Genomic DNA, 20,291 nt, shown 5'->3' with positions numbered 1-20,291 from the left:
AGCAAAGCTTAATTGGTTGCTGCACTGCTCGAGTTTTAGCAAAAGTTGCCCTCTGTTAAAACTAATTAGCATGAGTGGTGGTTTTTTTTTTTTTTTTTTTAAATGGGGAGCTTCAAAATTCTTCCCATAAAGAGACCGTGCAGAACCAAGAGAGACGAGCAGTTCTACAGAAAATGAGCTTGTATTGTCTTAATAGTGATGTACACAATGTTCAAGCTGCTCATATTCTTTTTCTTCTCTATATTTTATATTTTATGAACATTAAAGCTTAGTGCACTCATTCCTATGTCAGAGTAGAAGCAGAACCATGGAAAACTCTTCTACCTTAAGCTAAATCTTTGTGTTTATAGGCCTCAGATCCTATCATCTTTTGGTTGGAAAACTCCCTTGCCATCCAATATGGGAGCCTTCTTTCCTGCTTTTAAGAAAGGAAAAAAGGAGATCTTGTGGCTTAAGCCTGTCAGCATTTCTCTAAAAGGAACAATCAGATTTTCAACAACACATCTCCCCCTCAATAGATTTTATGAATCACTTCTTGTCCTAGCTTTATCTTGATGCATGCAGATACTTCTTTTGGGTAATTGGGAAGTTTTTTATGTAGTTTTCATTAGCTTCAGAATGTTTCTTTCCCCCCAACTACAAATCATGAATCAAATTGTCTCCTTTAACCTGCACATCCCTATAGAGTTGTAATCATGAATAAGAGCTATATAACAAAGAGCCACACACAAATTCAAATAATAAATCAAAAAATAGATATAAATATATGTATAGGTATAAGTATATTCAACGCCAAGCTACTAGATTTACTTGTTATTCTGTCGGAGTGAAAGGAAGTGTGCTGCAAAGTTGTCATAGTCGGGAAGCTTTGGGTGAACATGGCTGGCTTTCTCAACTGCCTTGGTCTTCTCCTTCTCTGAACTCTCAGTGTTGTCTTGTGTTTCCATTTTCGGGGAAGGATTGGATAGCCGTTCCTTCGTAGAAGATGTTGGTCTTTCTTCATGGAAAGACCTTTTGGTTTCAGGACTTGGTTTGGAAGGTTTCATTGATTGAGGCTGCTCCGAGTTGCTCGATTGAGCCCGAGTCTTTGCAGAAGCTGCAGTTGTCCCCCTCGAACTCTCGAAATTGCCCAGCCTATCTAACTCTGGAGGAGGATAATAGGATTGCCGTTCCTTCGCAGAAGATTTCAACCTTTCCTCATTATAGGACCTCTTAGTTTCAGGAGTTTGGTTGAAAGGTTTAGATGATTGAGGCTGCCTTGAACTTTCATAGTGATCAGAGTATCTTGTTCCAGTCTTTGCCTTCAATGGAGATTTGGATGCATCATAACTTCTTGAAGCTTTTCTCTCACTTACATCCTCATGACTCGTGGGTGTCCCGTACGAGTCCTCCATACGTGAACTTGGAGTTTTAGGAGATGCTTTGGTCCGTCTAGAAAGACCCATAACTCGATGAGGACTATTTTTCACATTTTGTCCAGGTGAATCTTCTTCAGAATCATCGTCATCATGGAAACCAGGATACTTCACTCCAATTCTTGTTGGGGCTGGCTTCTTTGATATTTCATCCACCTCTTTGTTTTTGTGCCGCTCTTGATCACTTCTAACAGTATAATCCGAGAAATTATCCTTTGAATCATCAAGATTCGAGTTAAAGCTATCAAACTTGGCTCGCAGGCCCTTCTCTTCACCTGGTTTTTCTTCTACACTTCCATCATATAGTTCACTGGGAGCATTTGATCTAAACGAAGTCCTGGTTGTCGAAGAAGAAACTAAGGTAGGCTGGGCAGTTTTTGAGGCATCGTTTTCACACGCTTGTTTGGATGATAAGTCACTTATTGATGAATTGCTTGCATGTGAACGCCTAGGATTACTCTTTTGATTTCTTAGGCCACCCTTCAGTTTCCCAAAATTCAAGCCACTGTTGCTTTCTGAAGTCGATTCTTCTAGTATTACACTATCGTGTAGAATATCAAGAGACCTTGGTGGGCTGTCTTTCTTCTTCAATTCATGGACAAGTGGAAGCTCGGAGGAGAGGCGATGAGATGGCGTGTTTCTATTATCCTCATCTGAAGATCCAGGTGATCCATGACTAATGTTTTGAGACCATTCTGGTTTTTCAGATGGCAAATTCTGCCTCTTAGAGAATTTGCTATAGTGATCTTTACCAATCACCTCAAATTCTTCCGGCTCTTTCTCACTTTCAGAACTAGGTCCATCTGAATGGTCAAAAGTTGCCGGCAACAAGTCATCAGAATGGGAAGGATCGTCAAAACTTCCCACATTCCCAGCAAACAAAGAAGCACGATCAGAAATTTGCGAGTGTGAAACAGACTTCTCAGGAGAGTCATTCATGTTTTGCTTGAAGACCCAGGTATCATCCGTTGCTGAGTTTATTGGCACCTTCCCCTTAGGCGATGAGGGTTCAAGAATAGATTGTCTTCTCTGGTATTCGTAGTCTGGAACACAATCATCATCTGGACCGTAATCATCGAAGACCGCACTAGCATGATCGTTAAAATTCGTATCAACAGTACTTTCATGGTCACTTGGTTTATCCATGGCAAAAGGATTCTCGTAAGTATCGTTCACCAGCTTCTCATGGGAAGGAACTTTATTTGAACTATTTCCAATCCTCGAATCTCCATAGGAACTAGTTCTTTCAAAACCCATACCAAATGGCTGATCATTAACATATTCTACATCAACGTTTCTAGGTTGTTTCTCCATGCTGGTACTACTACCAAGAGGGTCTCTAAACCCAGGTTCAGATGGGTTCTTGAGAGAGTATCTATCTGATTCACTGAAATTAGTGACAGATGTGTTAGAACCAAAGTTTCTGGGTTGCATATCCACACTATCAAGAGGGTCACTGAACCCATGATTGGACGGATTCTTGAAAGAGGATCTATCTGCTGCATTGAAACTGGTTACAGATGCGTTAGCATCAAATTTTCTGGGTTGCTTCTCCACAGATGCACTACTACCAAGGGAGTCCCTAAACCCAGGTTCGGATGAGTTCTTGAGAGAGTAACGGTCTGCCGCATTGAAATTGGTTGCTGATATGTTAACATCATTGTTACTGGCACTTGAAGATGGATAGCTAAAATTCTTGGCATCATTCCCCATAAATCTTCTTGTGTCGTTGTCTCTCCAATTATCATCCGGCATGGAACTTTTATGAGGGGCACTGACAAATTGGTCTTTAGGAAGCTGTTGATCTCGCAAATTTCCGCTAGCATATCCTTGAGGTCCTTCAGCCCTTAAATTATAAGATGAAGATTGATGGAACTCTGAAGAGGATGGTTGGGATACGTTTCCACGACTAGAAAGTTCTGCAGCAGCTCGGGCAGCAAGGCTTGCCAGTTCTGCAGATTCAGCAGCTGCCTTCGCAGCAGAGGTAGCATCCTTAAAGTCCATACCCCAATGCTGCCTGCCTGAAGCGTAATTATTTTGATCACCAGAATTCGAGTACCTATGCATCCCCTCTGCACTAGTTTCTGCATACCGGATCAATATATATCCAATGATTACAAATCCAAGCAAAAGTAGCAATCTTCTATACATATATATCCAATGATCACATCGAAAGTATTTTTCACATACCAGAAGATCTTGCTTCTGAATTACGATGGCCAGTGAAGTTGCTTTGATTAGCATTGACATCAGCAAAGTTGGATTGCTGGGGATGATGGTTTGATCTCAAATTGCGATTGACGGGGTCTTCAGGTATACGTTGCCTTTCATCAGATTCGGGTGGAGCTTGAATATTAGGAGATCCCCTGTTATTGTGATCAAGTGAGGGTTGGCCACCAATAGCCTCCATCTGTATTTGACTAGCCCTCCCAAAAGTATTTGGGCCATTCTGCTCAACAAAGTTCGTAAGGAGTGAAGGAGTGATCAAAAAATCACCTTAAGGAGTGAAGGAAATGATCGATCTAAAAACTAAAATTTACCAACAAATCAGCCGGAGGGTTGATGTTGTCACCAAAGGATTTGGGATCCCATTTTACGTTATATTCCTCAGCAATTTTAGTCAAGATTTTAATTTTGCTCGGACCATCAGGTGCTTTAGCAGATAGTTTTTCGACCAACTGAAAAGTTGTAATAAAATGAAAGGGAAAGTCAATGGAACTTAGTAGTTTTCGTAGATATCCACATTTCCTAAACTTATGAACGGCAAAACAGCTAAAACACTTACCATGCGATTCACACCACATTCTGGGCGTAGTTCCACTGCAGCTGAGACAAATTCTTTTCCATATTTTGCTTTGAAGTGTTTACGAACGTCCAAGAGCTCTGGAATATCTGCACATCTGGGCGATGCAAAAATGACACTCGAGACTGATTCCTTCAAGTCTATCGGGCAATTTCTGGACATAAAAACATAGAAGGAATTAATAACAATGCACATAAGAATAAGAATTTTTCATTCATCAAACTACAAATTCATATTCTGAAATCAAAGTATATCCTATATGCAAAAGATAATGAGAAATGAACAAAAAATAATTTCAATCAAGAAAATTAACATACTTTTGGGACTCGATCATTGGCATACGTGCCACAATTAGCTCGCAAAATATTTCGATGAGTTCATACGCTTCCTTCGATTTCTCTTCTCTAACAAAGTGTTCCACCTGAAATATAGATAGAAACATAGATTCTTCAGGAAAGAGGGGCTCGAGCAGAGATAATCAAGTCGATATGACATTAGGTCTCAAAAACAGCGGTGGCTTGATAAAGACACAAGTAAACCGAAGAAAATATATACACAATCAATTCCAGAAATGAAGAAAACACTACGATACCCGAATTCTAGCCGTCTGATCCTGTCCAGCCTCGAGCAACTTGGCCAATTCTCCCTTCAGCTGCTTGACATGAACATCTTTCTTATTCCTCAAAAGCTTAATCCGCGAAACCGCCAACTTCAGCGATGTCTTACTGCACCGAGCCAATTCAATAGAATTCAAACGAAAAAAAAAATGCATCAAATTCAATCAATTAATCAACGAATCCGAAATCACAATTCCGTTTGAATTCATCTAATTTGTACAGAAACAAAAATTCATCAGCCATTGAAAGAAAGAAACCCTACCATTTTGCAGGCTTGAAGCTCTTATGCAGCATCGTTGCAGGAATCCAAAACCAGATCTCAACGCGGCAAAACCGAAAACTGTCTCCTTTATTACAAAATCCTTTTCACGAAGGATAAGGTATCGACAAAAAAGAAACAAAAACTTCAACAATTGAAGAAAATACAGTAATAGTGAAAAAAACAAAGGCTGAAGAACAATGAATCAGGAAATCGGAGCAAAGAAAGAAGAAGTGAAAGGAACTTTGTTTCCGTGTAGTGATCAACTTTTTAGTTTATTTGGAAACCGAGGGAGATTGGGAATACCTAGGTACGGGAAGGTTCAAGGTAACCCACCAATCATACCTCCGCTGACTTTTTTTCTTATTGACCAAATCACCCTTTTCATTTCTCTTTTTTTTCTTTTTCCGAACAATTTCCACCCACTAATTTACATTTCTGTATTTAAATACTTTTTAGTTTACTCCTCAATTTACAAACCCATAATATATAAATTCAAAATTACACATATTCATAATTTATTAAAAAATAAATTTTTTAGTTCAGCAAATATATGTCTTAATTGTGCGAGTTTCACTTTTATAATCGGGAATATATATCTTAACTATTTGATAGTTTAAAAAAAAATGTAATATATATCTTAACTATTTGATAGTTTAAAAAAAAATGTAAATGGAACAAATTTTTCACACGTACACACATTTAAGGAAAAGGATATTGATGGTTGATAGTATCGAGCAACCTACATGTTTTCTTCTCTTATTTAAAGTATTAGTGATTTTTTATGTAATTTGAATTTAAAACTTGTCTACCATCATTAATATTTTGACACGTTAAAAAACACTCAAATAAATAATTTGTTTATTAAAACTACGGTAATACAAATGATATTTTAACATGATTTAGTTTATTTAATTTAGACTAAATCTCTCGTTTAGATCCCAACCGCTATTCTATTTCATACACCGCGTAGGACAATAAGGAAAAAACTGGCCAACAACTTTATGCCTCTATTTTAACTCCATTTTAATTGGTTTACTTCTAATTAATGCCATCACGAAGATGGTAGAAAGTGACACCTATTTTTCCAAGATATATATAATAATAATTAAATGACAGTGACACCTTCAAAGACATCCCTTTCAAAATGCTTGATTTATTTTTTTGTGTATAAAAAATAGGAATTTAAAATTTTAGTTTTATTCATAGATTAATATTATTTAAAGAAAAATAAAACATTAAGAACCGACACTTGTCAGTTAATGTTGGTTGCTGGTCAAAGTCAAAGCTTCGGAAGTCGTGTTACAAGGGGCAAAAAGATTTACGCCCCTTCCTAAGACGGGTAACAAGTCATGTGCTTAAAAAGTCAATAAATTTTGTCCACTGTGTTTGAATCCATAAAGATTCTTTCGTGAACTGAAATTTAAAAGTGGATTCGTTCGAAGATGAACAGAAGAGAGGGTATGAACTCACAATTGGAAGTTCTATTCTATCATGATTCAAGAGATGAACACAAGACGAACAAAAGACGAACAAAAGATGAACACAAGATGAACACAAGATGAACACAAGAGAAGATGAACACAAGATGAACAGAAGCAACAGCATCATTATCCATCCAAACTTACTCTGGATTATTACTAATAAGTAAACTGATTTCTTCACCAAGTACTATGATTCACAAAAAATGGCAGAAAAACAACAAAATTTCATGAAGAATTTCAGTTATTCGAAAATGGTAGAAACAATGACCAAGGAAAGTAAGCAAGCTTAAGGATGAACTAAAGTGAAGAACCTCAGACATAGTATCCGGTGAAAGTAAAACCCCTTCCCACAATTTCACCAGCACAAAACCATGCAAAGCACTCCAGCCCAAATAGAGCAGCAATACCAGCATCTTCCACCTTTAGATCTTGTCTGTTCTTCCATAATTGTTTTACGTAATCGAGTTCCTTGTGGAATGATTCATACCGACCTGGAATACTGTATCGATAAGATGCAAGTTAAAATGATGTTCTTTCGGCCTCACGTTCCACACAAAGATTTTGCTCACACTTCTTTAGCTATAAGATTACAAAAGAATATATATTCACATGACCACAGGTCCATAATGGTAAAACAAGTTTAACTGCAATTCAGTGCAACAAGCTATATAGCTCCATCCAGAAAATAATACATCAGAGTATCCCAGATGCTAAAAGAGGATTTTCAATTGGCCTTATGTATATTCAAATTCATGATTCACTTGTATATGTACGGCTTTTTATGTTAAAAAAATAAATGTGAATTTAGATGATACTACAAAACTGTAAATAAATATAAAATTTTAAAACATACTTATCATGTGTTTCTTCCAAAAGCACAGGTAAATGTTTCTTCCAAAGCAATAAAGGCAAACAATATACCAACATAAAGAGAGTGTAGAAAGTACGACCTGGCAAGACGAGTGTAAAACAATTGCTTAGAAAGTAGGTTGCATTTCTCCACGGTAGGTGGCTCCTGAATAAATTGCTTGTTTTGCTCCAATAATTGCTTGTAGTAGGAACACCCATGTTTCAACACAAACTGTGATGCTTGAGTGGCCTTGGACTGCAACTGAGTCAACTTGGACGCCATTAATCTGAAGTAATACCCTGAAGAGCAGTACACAAAAAAATATGAGATGTTGTAACTGATGAAGTCAAGAACAAGAAAATGATGCAAAATTGAAAGGTAAGACTCAACATTAAAACCCCATAAACTAATCATGATATTACTTTATAAGTTCGAAAATTGTATTCCCCAAAAAACCATTAAACCCTCAAAATCCATTCTTAGAATCCAGGACAATCATTTGGGATTTTTGCATCATAAAATTTTGGTCTTTCACCTACAACCACACGACAGACCTGCTCTTCCCAGGTTTTGATTCTCGTGTAAAACCAAACGTGAAACCTCAATATTCCTTACACAACAACTACCCACATTAGCTTAGATGAGTTATACGATGAATCTTGAAGACAGTGTCTCCTGCCAGAAGTTTTAAGAAGCTTTGACACTATAGTTTCAATATAAGATACCCAAAACACTATGGATGAAGCTCAAAAACTACCAAAGTGGGAACTCAGTTAAATAGCGAGACATGGTACTGAATTAATGACAAAATTTTAAGAGAAGGAACGCCGATTTGATTTTGGATGACATCAACGATCACCCAGTACTAGCTTAAATTCTGCTGGCAAAGGTTTGAGAACTCTCTATCTGTCTTTCAACTTACAAAATATAAGAGATTGCTGAAAAAGCTTAACTTCTGTCCTTCTTTATAAAATTTTCAGTAAAAATGACATGTGATGATGCGAAAACAGGTCAAAATTACAGTTGAAGAAAACAGGTCAAAATTACAGTTGAAGTTAACGTGATAATAGGACTTAGAGACCAAGCTAAAATTTATATTCATTACTCACACACGAAGCAATTGTTTCTAGGATAAAGAGAGACTTAGAAAGAACAATGGGTAAGAGAAATAAAAAATATAGCCCATATACTGCAATTGGAACCACAAGCCAGAAAAGAGGAGATATCAACAATCTCAAGGTGGGATCGAAGATTCACAAACAGGTTACTGAAGAAGGCAAGGTAGCTTTTGAGAGGCAGTCAACAAGCTGAAAACTCCCCATAGAGGATTTGATCACAAATGGAATGGTGCTCCACCTTAATATGCATGGTACAAGCAAAAAATTCTAATTGATCGCAAAAGAACTTTCATGGGATTGCTACTATGGTGTATAGTAGAAATAGCTAGCGAGTCTTTTACTGTAAAGATGGTTACAAATAGCCACTGTTTGGGGGATCAGAGAAAGACAAATAATTGAAAGGACATATCTAAACATTGAATAGAGAATGAATATATTGGTGTTGGAAATGAAAGGTGGTATCACTGAATTTGTTATGAACAAAGACAACTAAATTGGTTCAGAAAATTTAGAACTGAATTGAAACAATCAGGACCAAGAGAATATGTTTTGCTCGAGTCATCAATGAATTAGAACTTTATAGGAAGTTGACCATAAAATTGCAACAAAGGAGCCTGCCCCGCTCATTCTTTCGTCAAAAATTTTAGGAAGTACAACTAGACATGAAGAACCGGAAATACAAGCTACAGAAAGCTGCAGTGACTTTGAATTCCTGATGATGCCTACAATAGAATCAGAATCCTCGTAAAACAGACGCCACATTCAATGTCTACTCTGTCACGGCATCAAACGACCCAAAATCGCCACAATCTTTTCCCCCAAAATTAAACAGGTACGCTATTCATTCCTATTTCAACACCGAAACAAAAACCTGAAAATAGCACGCCACTGCGGTTCCAAAATTACTAAACCCTGAAAATCGAGATTACAGCCATGATTCAAAATTCAACAAATACAAAACACACCCAAAAACCCATCATCTTAATCAGAAGATCTAACAATAACGAAACAGAAATAGTACATCAGCAAACAAGGAATGAGATCTGATGAACAAATTGGCAAAAAAGAAGAAAAAAAATTAAAAAGAATATCAAGACACCAGTGAATTCACGAAACCAACAAATACAAAATTAGAAAGAAAAAGAAGAAGAGGATCAGCAGAACTTCACCTTTGAATGTCTGATTGGAAATGCTAGATTAAAGCAAAATGAAGAAGTAATCGGAAATAAGCGAAGGAATGGAGTCAAATTGCGCGCCGCTGCTTCTAACGCTAGCCTTCCACTCTGCCGCCACGAGCTCTGAGGAGTTCGTGAATGAGAGAAAATGGAGGCTTTACGCAGCAGGGGCCGTTTCGAGAATTCCTCCTCCTTTTTCGTTTTTTCTTTTTAAAAATAAAAACTTCAAGGACCTTTTCATTCGTTATTTCAGTTTCATCTTCCCAATGATTATGATGCTAAGAAGATGAAATTACATAAATGCCCCGGTGAGAATTAATATCCAAATATATTGGATTTTTTTAATAGCATATTTATTTCAAGTTTCCCAAAAATAGTATTAATTTTAAAAGAGGTCGATTATTGGGCTGGGCTTAACTGGCGAACGTTTATAAATATTTGGGCTACTTCTGAAATTTGAGAGCCCATTACTTGGACCTAACTGCCAACTTAAGGCCCAATAATGTAAGATCAGAATTGAGGCTCAGTATTTAAGCCTGGCTGGTCTTCTAAAACCATGTGTAGTACATTTACACTCGTATTGTAACGTGTAAAATAAGCAAGTCCATTGGTGGAAATTTCCTGCCTATTTTGGTTGGGTTCGGGGTTGGTTCGAGTTAAAATATATTTTTTATATGATTATTCATGTATGAAAATCGAACTTATTCAACTCAAAATGGATAAACATAGACATATTCGATATACAACAATTAATGATATCGAGTTTTTTTAAATTTATTGATGATTGAACGTAGTATGGGAATGTGAGCTCTCTTGTGTTTGTTCTAATGGCGTCTTAACACAAATCATTGTAGTTTGAAGTATCCATATAATATTTGATGGTAGGAAGAATGGTATAATAAAAGCATGAAACATAGAAAATAACAACCAAACGGCCTATAACGAAAATTAGAAGAGACGATAATATAAACAAATTACATCACATGTAAAAGGAAATACAAATTTTAGATTGAGTTTGGTTGTAGTTGGAGAAACAAACTTATGACTTCTCAAGCGTTGAGGTGTTGGCACCGGACTCTAACTCCCCGCACGGGAAGCGCAGTAAAAAAATACTAGTGAAGAAGATTCAGAAGATGCTGATCCAACCGGCGCCTACTGAAATCAGAGTAATTGAAAGCATATAATTTGACCCATTGAATTATGTTTGTGTTTATGAGTTATTAAAATTTAGACTTTGACACTAAGAAAGATAAAGTTGACAAATCAACTAAATTTATAAAATGCAAGTTATTCCAACCGAACCAAATAAGATAAAATCATAACTAAACCCAATAAAAAACAAAATAGTTTGACTCAAGTCAGAATGTGAAATTTGGGCAGAAAGATATGAGCATGTGGGCTAGATTTTTTTACCTCAGTTCTTACACTTTTTACACAGTCACAGCAGCCAAATATAGCGTGAAGTTGCCACTTTAGTATACAAGAACGGGACAGCGCACATATGATGCATGACAATTGCCAAATATCTGCAAGAAAAGATACAAACAGAACACAATTAATGAAAGAGGACCTTATCCAACGCACAAAAGAGGGCAAAAACAAAAGCAAGAACAAAAGAATCCTAATTTATTCCAAAGTCCCATTTTCATGAGTCCCAATGTATAAGCTTATAACCTCTGTTGCGGTGGCAAGCATTGATTTCCTCATGGGTACAAAATCAAATCATACAGAATAACCAATCATTACTAGCCTAAAGCTTCATTCATCCCCTTTGGTTTGGCTGTGGTGTGGAGCTTCTTGGATCCACAATACTTTAAAAGAAAAAACATCATAGTGATGCTTTTTCACTTGGACAAGCAGCAATCAAGTAGGGGATATGGGGGAGGGATACAACGGATGAAACAAAACAAAATTAAACAAAATAACAAGGACAAGACATTAATATCAGTATCATTATGAATAGTGGTCAAATTCATATGTCAAAAGGCGGTGGATGGCATTATAGTGCTTCATAGACATTTCGTCGAACACATTGTAGGCAGAAACAAAAAATGAGAGCTAGCAAAGAGAGGAGGCCCCAGAAGAAAATGGGTATCTTACCAACGTTAAATAAAATAACGAGATCACTATTATTATGAATAGAGGTCAAATTCATATGTCAAAAGGCGGTGAATGGCATTATAGTGCTTCACAGACATTTCGTCGAACAGTTTGTAGGCAGAAACAAAAAGTAAGATTATGTATAAGAAAATGGGTATCTTACCAACGATTCACTGAAGACGAAGTACACAGAAACTTTAATTTGATACGAGAATTTAAAAGGACAAAGATTGACGTGTTTCTGTTTCTGCAAAAACTCCATTGGGGTTTGTCTAGGAGCAGGGGAACCTTTGTTTGGGTTTTGAAAATGTGCTCGTACTTACCAGCTTGCTGAGCACGTAAGCCGTGGGGACGTGTCCGATGAATGCTTTGAATATGAGCCATACTGCCACCCCCATCGCCCCTTTTAAACGTCAATTTTCAAGCTTCCTCAACGACACCTCCATTTCTCTTTTTAACGTCATTTTCAGTCTCCCTCAAATGTCGCATCTATTTCTCTTTTTGAGCTTCAAACTCTTATATACCTTTCAAAAATTAATTTCACTGACTGTTTGTAATGCAGAAATTAATATAAATAATTAAAAGAATAAAACAATTTACTTTTTTTTTTTTAATTACAGTCAAATATCATTATCTTTTGATCAAAAAATTAAAAAGTGAAAACTTTTTTTTATATTTTCAATGATACCCCTAAACTTAATATATTTATATATATATATAATTTAATTTTTTAAAAAAATATTTGTTAAGGTTTGTTTCGAAATATTTTTAAAAATACCTTTTAACTTTTGTAAATACCTTTAAATTTTCAAGATTTTTTTATTACTCTCAAACTTTTTTAAATACTTTAAAAATATTTTTAAATTATTTTAAAAATATATTCAAAAACATTATTGTTATCACGTTTAAAATACTTGTAAAATGTTAGTATATAATTTCCGTTCATATACTAATAGTAAAAAAAATTTAAACCTTTTCTTATAAAGATAAAAAGTGTTAATGCAGCTTTTAAAATTTAATATGAGTATCTTTCAAACCTAATTCGATCAATATATTTTTAACTTAAAAAAAAAAATTGTAGGGATTAAAATAACTTTTGAAATATATATATATATACATATGTATAAATACGTGTATATATATATACATATACATATACATATACATAATATATGTATCTACATATATATATATATATATATATATATATATATATATATATATATATATATATATATATATATATATATATATATATATTTATATATATACATATACATAATATATGTATCTACATATATATATAGTGCATTGGAGTATTTTTTATATTAAAATTGAGATTTTTTTTTTAAAAAAAAAGTATCTATATATTTACATAATATGTCGAGAGAGACATTGTTGATATGAACATATACTGAAAGAGGAAAAATATATAGAAATTGTCAAAATCAAAATTCAATAAGAAATCGTTTCTTTATTACGATACAACTATAACGACATATTTGTTTAAAAGATTCAAGCCACGTACTCTCGTTTACAACTGACATGGAATATTTAAGAGATACAATAAATTTAAACTTTTATAAATATCGTTTCTTTATTACGATACAACATATTTGTTTAAAAGATTCAAGTCAAGTACTCTTGTTACTATGGAATATTTAAAAAATACTAAATTTAAAATTTTATAAAAACATGCACGTTTTTTCGTTACTATGGAATATTTAAAAAATACAATAAATTTAAAATTTTATAAATACATGCACGTTTTTTTCTCCCTCTTCCTACAAAAATTTAAAATTATCGTACAAAATTGACAGTTACAAAATTAAATTTACCGAATAAATAATCTATTTTAAAACATTTTCAGTTATAAGATTGGAATAAATAATATATTTAATGTTTAAAAGAAACAACAAATTAAAAGAAGTGGTTATTCAACCATTTTTTCCTTTTATAAATATATTTATATAAAAAAAAAAAACATATATTTATATAATAGATTGAGAGACAGTTTAGTCAATATTGTATTCTTTGTGCTTCCAAAAAGTCTATGATATGAAAAGATTTCCACACTCTCTGCTGGTTTGTTTTCTTCTCAGTTCGAAATTGATTTATGGTAACCCACTTATGACGTGGAATATTTAAAAAAAATATACAATAAATTTAAAATTTAAAAACTTGCATGCATAGTGTAGAGGGCATACACCAAAATGAAGGCACTTGTGATTTTGAAACAAAAGAGAGAAAGAGTTGCTATAAATAGAGGAGCACTAATGGCTACAGTTTTCCATTCAAATTTCACCTCTTCTTCTCTTATTACTCTCCAATTGGTTCTTGAAATCAATGGCTTATAACGAGGAAACCCCAGAAGTTGAACTCTCTGAAATTGCTATGTCGGAAACTCACGGCGAAAACTCGCCGTATTTTGTCGGCTGGAAAGCTTACGATCAAATTCCGTATAATGAATCCACCAATCCTTCTGGCATTATCCAAATGGGTTTAGCTGAAAACCAAGTGTCTTTTGACTTGTTGGAGGAATATTTAGACCAAAATTCAGATGCTGGACCGGATTCTTCTGGGTTCAGAGAAACCGCTTTGTTTCAAGATTATCATGGGCTGCTCTCTTTTCGAACCGCTATGGCTGGTTTTATGGAACGCATTAGAGATGGAGCTGTGAAATTTGACCCAAGTCGGGTTGTTTTGACTGCCGGTGCTACGGCGGCTAATGAGCTTCTCACTATCATTCTCGCTAACCCCGGTGACGCTTTGCTTCTTCCTACTCCTTACTATCCCGGGTAAGATTATCAAAACCAACTACTTCTTAACAATCACCGGGCCTAGAATGATATGGATATTGTTCACTTTGAGTATAAGCTCTCAGTTTTTCTCACCCATCATCATTCCCTAAATTAGGTTAACTCTCTCCCAATAATCCTCCATTCAAACAAAATACACTATAGAGCATCTCCTCAAATCTATGAGGCTGGTCCACTTTGAGCATAAGCTCTCATGGGTTTGCTTTGGACTTCCCCACAAGACCTCATATCAATGGAGAGTGTATTATTTGATTATAAACCCACGATCATTCCCTAAATTAACCAATGTGAGACACTTTCATCCAACACCTCCCACCTCCCCTTAATCAAAGCTCGACTCCTTTGGAGTCTTATTCATTTTTTACTGCCTTTGAGGAGACTTGACTTATTTTTCTTTCCCTAAATTAACCAATGTGAGACACTTTCATCCAACACCTCCCGCCTCCCCTTAATCGAGGCTCGACTCCTTTGGAGTCTTAGTCATTTTTTACTGCCTTTGAGGAGACTTGACTCATTTTTCTTTTTGGAGTCCTTTGTTCGACATTCGAGGATTTGACAATCTATTGTCACGACTAAGTTTAGGGCACGGCTCTGATACTATGTTAGATAAACACGACTCTCCACAATGGACTCTTTTAACTGGTATTCTAACAACTTATATCATATTCAGATCGAGTGTGTGCGTTGTTATGTGATTCTAATAACGGGTATAAATTCTGTTTTTTTTTTTCTTTTCAGATTTGATCGGGATTTGAGATGGAGAACTAAAGTGAAGATTATACCAATTCATTGTGATAGTTCTAATGATTTTCAAATAACTCGTCAAGCATTGGAAGCTGCGTATGATAGTGCAATGGCTATGAAGATCAAAGTTAGAGGAGTTTTGATCACAAATCCATCGAACCCACTTGGCTTAACGATCCAACGGTCCACAATTGAGGAGGTTTTGGATTTTGTTACAGACAAGAACATCCACCTTATTTCCGACGAAATCTATTCCGGTTCGGTTTTCTCCTCGGCCGAGTTCACCAGCGTGGCTGGGGTTTTGGAATCCCGTGGTAATAAGAATGCCGACCGGGTTCATATTGTGTATAGTCTCTCCAAAGATCTCGGCCTTCCGGGGTTCAGAGTTGGGACAATTTATTCTTACAATGACAGAGTTGTGACGACGGCTCGCCGGATGTCGAGTTTCACGTTGATTTCTTCACAAACGCAGCGGTTTTTAGCGGCCATGTTGTCGAACCAGAAGTTTATAGACAAGTATATTGAAATGAACCGGGATCGGCTCAGGAAGCGTTATGAGATGATAATTGAAGGGCTACGAATGGCTGGGATTGAGTGCTTGAAAGGGAATGCCGGTTTGTTTTGTTGGATGAATTTGAGACCGTTGTTGAAGAAGAATCCTACACGAGAAGGTGAAATCGAGCTTTGGAAGTGTATTTTGAAGGAAGCGAAATTGAATATTTCGCCCGGTTCTTCCTGTCATTGCTCTGAACCGGGCTGGTTCAGAGTTTGTTTTGCCAACATGAGTGAAGAAACCCTACAGATTGCTCTCAAGAGAATACATTCTTTCATGGAGGGGATGAGGAACTCTCGTGAAGACATAATATNTTTTTTTTTTTTTTTAAATAAAGTTTAAAGAAGTATGTTTGCGTGAGATCTCACCTTGGTTGGGGGGAGAACGAAACATTCTTTATAAGAGTGTGAAAGTCTCTCCCTAATGGACACGTTTTTCAAATCTCGGAGCAAAGTAAAAAAAAGACAATATCTATTAGTAGTGAACTCTTGTTAAGACATAATATTAAGGAATAATTTTTTTTTTTTTTTTTTTTTTTGAGTTTAAACGAGTATGTTTGTGTGAGATCCCATATTTGTTGGGAGGAAAACGAAACATTATTAAAAGGGTGTGGAAACCTCTACATAATAGACACGTTTTAAAACTTTGAAAGAAAGTTAAAAAAAGACAATATCTACCAATGGTGAACTCTCAAGACATGATACGAAGGAATAATTTTTTTTGTACGTTTAAATGAGTGTGTTTGTGTGAGATCCCGCCTTAATTGGAGAGGAGAGCGGAACATTCTTTATAAAAGAGTATGTAAATTTCTCCCTTACTCACGTTTTAAAAACGTTGAAGGAAAGTAGAAAAACAATATCAGCTCGTGGTGAACTCTCATCAAGACATAATATGAGGAATAATTCTTTTTTATTAAGTTTAAAAGGGTGCGTTTGTGTGATATCCCTTACGCCATATTTTTTTATAAAGATATAAAAACTCTCATAAACAGCTTCCTTTTAAAAATTTTGAAATAAAGTCTAAAAAATATTATATTTATTAGAAGGACTGGACCACGTATGGCTAATTTGGGTTTAATTAAGCACTCAAAACCTACTTATATATATATATATATATATAATTAATTAATTAATAAGTTTGGCACACTTGGTCAACTTTTGGCATGTCATGAATGGCAATTGCTAAAAAGTCTACGAAAAAGAATAAACAGAATAAGATGAATAAATGCGAAGAAGAAGAAGGAGAAGAAGAAGAAAACGACACTTTTCTCTCTATCATTGGTTGTGCAGTCGTGTTTTTACATGCAGACAGTTGAGAAGAACGAAAAGCAAATAAGACAATCAATCAATCATGAGGTTGGTTGAAGTTACGAGGCCTTTCTCTAGTCCATAAAGAAAAGGCAAAAACTAAAGAATCATAATTTCTACAAAACCAACATTTTCATGAGTTCCAATGCACAACCTCATAACCTCTGTTGCAAGCCACTTCATCCAACAGGGTACAAAACATATCACTCCTCATGCCATTGCTACTCTACCAACAGCAGTCGCACACAACAAATTTTACTCGAGCCATTTCATCCAACAGTTAGTTTGTAGGCAGAAACCAAACATGAGATTATAAATGCTACAAAACATAGGAGATAAAGGACACAGATCTTACCAACTATTTGTTCAAGATGAAGTACATACAAAACATCATTTGATATGGAAATGAGAAAAGATCAAGATTCGCATGTTCTTTCCAGCTCACTTAGTGTTACGGTCCTACATTTTTTACCGTGCGGTGTTGTGATCTTGACACGCTCACAACTAGCCTTGAGAGGAATTAAGCCCCATATATATTTTTCGCCCCGGCTTTGTAGCTTCGTCGGACCTTAGGCGAGGTTTTTCTTCGCCAATCTAACATCGTTTGTGCGGAATCCAAGCTTGTTATACCACACACGTCGCCTGCATGTGCATGTTCAATCGTCTGCGACACATCCGACTTGCTTCTACGTTAGGCCAATTCATTCGGCTCAACCTTGGCTCTGCTCGGGCCAAGGTCTCTCAATACAACATCGCATCTCATCTTGCCATCTCGATCCCCATTGACAGGGTCCATATGTCTTGACGCCATCCCGAGTCTCGGGATGTCGTCGACCATCATAACTCGCTCGGTCATGCCATCGAGAATGGGCCCGCGTGTTGGTCATCTCATCGGAACTTCCCGAACATCCATCCATCTGGATTCTATCGAGGCATAGGCCCTCCCGTGCCCATGTCGAGTCATTTACGGATACCGTACTGGACATCGGGTGTATGTAGCAACCTCCAACACACAGGCTAGGGCGCAATACCGGCACACCTATGCCGTCCGGTTCTGTCCTTCAAAAATCCATTTCAAAGGAAGTCGCCCGAGACACTCGTCTCGGCACCCTCGCCCACACTGCGACACACGCATGTGCCATAGGGTAGCTCACTTAGGCCACAGGATCCAGGGGTGGTGGAGAGCTAACACGATGTATCCCCTATAGTACATTTTGAGTCTCGTTCTTCCAGGAGTAGACATGATTTGGTGAACGGTCATACGGTGTCATGCATTGTCTGTCCGGTGTCCAATTGACACCAAACTTGGCGAGCATTCATATTTCATATGGACGAACTTAACTCCCGAACCACATGCCCAAATTTCTTCCGAAACCCCGACTTTTGAGGTTAAGGCCTGGGGCTCTGCCCGGCCATTCAACAAGCCTATCTTTGTCCTTCATGTCTATTATGATGTCTCTGTCTTGTATGTCTCAAGTTGTCTACAATGCCCACTTTGCATGGTGGTGTGTTAGATGATGCATCGTCCTCTTCTATCGTACTCTTTTATATTGGCCTGCACGTGGTTGGGTGGGCGTCTCTTGAGAGACGCTACTTTGTTTGTCATGGCGTGAGGGTAACAACCTACTCTCTCCCTAGTCGAGGAAGAATTGAATGAGTGAGTATGAATAAAGCAGAAAACGCCATAAATGGCTATGAGCCAAATATTATATTCTCACGCTTGACTGACGTGGCTAATACAGCTTGATAAATAAGGTATAATTTTTATTATTGTTAAAATAAATTAAAATTATCACATTTATTTATTTTTAATTAATCAAATGAAAATTAACTAGAAAATATGAAGGGGTAAAGATATCAAATATTGAAAATTTTAGGTAAACTGTAATTAAAAATATTTTTAATTAATTTATTACTATTTTTTATAATATTATTTAATATATATTAAAAATAACCATTTAAAATAAAATTAGGTCACTCAAAAAATCTTACGTGGAGATTGGCTAATTTGTATTTGTTTGTCCATATATTTTATTACAACCAAATAATTAATAAATTATTTTTTATTAAATTATATGTTTTTTTAAATAATGAAATATTAAATAAATATATTTTTTTATAATTAAAATAAAAGTGACTGTAAAAAAATTTGAAAGATAAGTATACAAAAAGATAAGGATAGAAAGTAATTAATAAAAAGGTAGTTGACCTACCCAATAACCAGATTTTTTATTACTATTATTTTTTTTTAGTAAAATTCTCTTATATTTTTATTTTGTAGGTAAAATTCTGTTATTTATATTAAATTAATAAAAATATTTCCAAAATATATATATATATAAAGAGATGTTACAACGTTAGATAATTTATGAGATATCTATAGACAGCTTTCGTCTATATTAAATATCGCGGAATACACACTAGATACATCAAATTTGTTTCTTTTGACAGTTTGTTTCTCTCAGAAAATAGAAAAAATAATCACAGTTTGTGTTTTTTCACGGTTTGTTTCTCTTTGGACACACAATAGAAATTAAATAGAAAAAATAATTGATCGATTCTGTTTTCGTTTTATAAAATTAGAATTTGCAAGTTAGAAGCATTATCAATTCTCATTTTATAAAATTAGAATTTGCAAGTTAGAAGCATTATCAACAGCCTCTTACCGATGTAACTAGCATCAGACTTCTAGCTTTCATCCTTGATGGTGATTAGACTTTCTTCCTCTAATTCTTATCTGTTTCAGGGTATTGACACGTTTGAAATTGATTTGAATATATTGCATCCTATTTTGACTGAATGTGGTGTTGTGAAATTGGAGCTGGAGCTTATTCTTATTCAATTTGCCAACGATATTAACTCAGAAGCTGATGTTCAGGTAACAGCTCATCTCTAATATATAAAGTTAACCATTTCGATGATTAATTTTCATGACAACCCAACCCGAAAATAGAGGGTTGGGTTGTTAAAAATTTTGGGTTGGGTTGGGTTACCAATCCAACCAATCCGAACTTTTGGGTTGGGTAAAAAAAAATCTCCAACTCGAT

The 20,291-nt window shown here is 35.6% G+C and overlaps 3 protein-coding genes across 5 annotated transcripts; 1 reads left to right on the top strand and 2 right to left on the bottom strand.

Annotated features, from left to right (window-relative positions):
* Nucleotides 1-596: 596 nt before the first annotated feature.
* LOC111794000 (filaggrin-like) lies at nucleotides 597-5,354 on the bottom strand. Of its 2 annotated transcripts, none has more exons than XM_023676095.1 (8): nucleotides 5,098-5,354; nucleotides 4,811-4,943; nucleotides 4,536-4,639; nucleotides 4,201-4,372; nucleotides 3,956-4,093; nucleotides 3,606-3,864; nucleotides 811-3,499; nucleotides 597-679 (listed from the first exon to the last, which is right to left on the bottom strand). In XM_023676095.1, the coding sequence occupies exons 1-8, from the start codon at nucleotides 5,127-5,129 to the stop codon at nucleotides 637-639; spliced, it is 3,570 nt and encodes a 1,189-aa protein (XP_023531863.1). In that variant the 5' UTR covers nucleotides 5,130-5,354; the 3' UTR covers nucleotides 597-636. The 2 variants fall into 2 exon arrangements, with proteins under 2 accessions (XP_023531863.1, XP_023531865.1); XM_023676097.1 differs by having other exon boundaries at nucleotides 811-3,436.
* A 1,329-nt stretch (nucleotides 5,355-6,683) lies between these two features.
* On the bottom strand, nucleotides 6,684-9,964 carry LOC111794093. Of its 2 annotated transcripts, XM_023676227.1 has the most exons (4): nucleotides 9,716-9,917; nucleotides 9,418-9,458; nucleotides 7,529-7,727; nucleotides 6,684-7,077 (listed from the first exon to the last, which is right to left on the bottom strand). In XM_023676227.1, the coding sequence occupies exons 3-4, from the start codon at nucleotides 7,708-7,710 to the stop codon at nucleotides 6,891-6,893; spliced, it is 369 nt and encodes a 122-aa protein (XP_023531995.1). In that variant the 5' UTR covers nucleotides 7,711-7,727; nucleotides 9,418-9,458; nucleotides 9,716-9,917; the 3' UTR covers nucleotides 6,684-6,890. The 2 variants fall into 2 exon arrangements, with proteins under 2 accessions (XP_023531995.1, XP_023531994.1); XM_023676226.1 differs by lacking the exon at nucleotides 9,418-9,458 and having other exon boundaries at nucleotides 9,716-9,964.
* A 4,203-nt stretch (nucleotides 9,965-14,167) lies between these two features.
* LOC111792971 (1-aminocyclopropane-1-carboxylate synthase 7-like) lies at nucleotides 14,168-20,140 on the top strand. Its single transcript, XM_023674609.1, has 4 exons — nucleotides 14,168-14,619; nucleotides 15,379-16,235; nucleotides 17,940-18,034; nucleotides 19,991-20,140. Exons 1-4 carry the CDS (start codon nucleotides 14,168-14,170, stop codon nucleotides 20,138-20,140), a joined length of 1,554 nt encoding a protein of 517 aa, XP_023530377.1.
* The last annotated feature ends 151 nt before the right edge of the window (nucleotides 20,141-20,291 follow it).

Source organism: Cucurbita pepo, chromosome LG04 (assembly GCF_002806865.2).
Source record: "Cucurbita pepo subsp. pepo cultivar mu-cu-16 chromosome LG04, ASM280686v2, whole genome shotgun sequence".
Lineage (NCBI taxonomy): Eukaryota > Viridiplantae > Streptophyta > Magnoliopsida > Cucurbitales > Cucurbitaceae > Cucurbita > Cucurbita pepo.
The sequence above is the reverse complement of the archived record's forward strand: the minus strand, read 5'-3'. Positions and strand labels throughout refer to the sequence as shown.

Coding starts and splice junctions, on each gene's coding strand:
- LOC111792971 (XM_023674609.1), top strand. CDS start 14,168: ATGGCTTATAACGAGGAAACCCCAGAAGTTGAACTCTCTGAAATTGCT. Junction 16,236..17,939: donor GGAGGGGATGAGGAACTCTC/GTGAAGACATAA, acceptor CTTCTACGTTAG/GCCAATTCATTCGGCTCAAC. Junction 18,035..19,990: donor TCTCGATCCCCATTGACAGG/GTCCATATGTCT, acceptor TATCTGTTTCAG/GGTATTGACACGTTTGAAAT.
- LOC111794000 (XM_023676095.1), bottom strand. CDS start 5,129: ATGCTGCATAAGAGCTTCAAGCCTGCAAAATG. Junction 4,094..4,200: donor AATGTGGTGTGAATCGCATG/GTAAGTGTTTTA, acceptor ACAACTTTTCAG/TTGGTCGAAAAACTATCTGC. Junction 3,865..3,955: donor ACCCTCCGGCTGATTTGTTG/GTAAATTTTAGT, acceptor TTTGTTGAGCAG/AATGGCCCAAATACTTTTGG.
- LOC111794093 (XM_023676226.1), bottom strand. CDS start 7,710: ATGGCGTCCAAGTTGACTCAGTTGCAGTCCAAGGCCACTCAAGCATCA. Junction 7,078..7,528: donor TTTTACACTCGTCTTGCCAG/GTCGTACTTTCT, acceptor TTATCGATACAG/TATTCCAGGTCGGTATGAAT.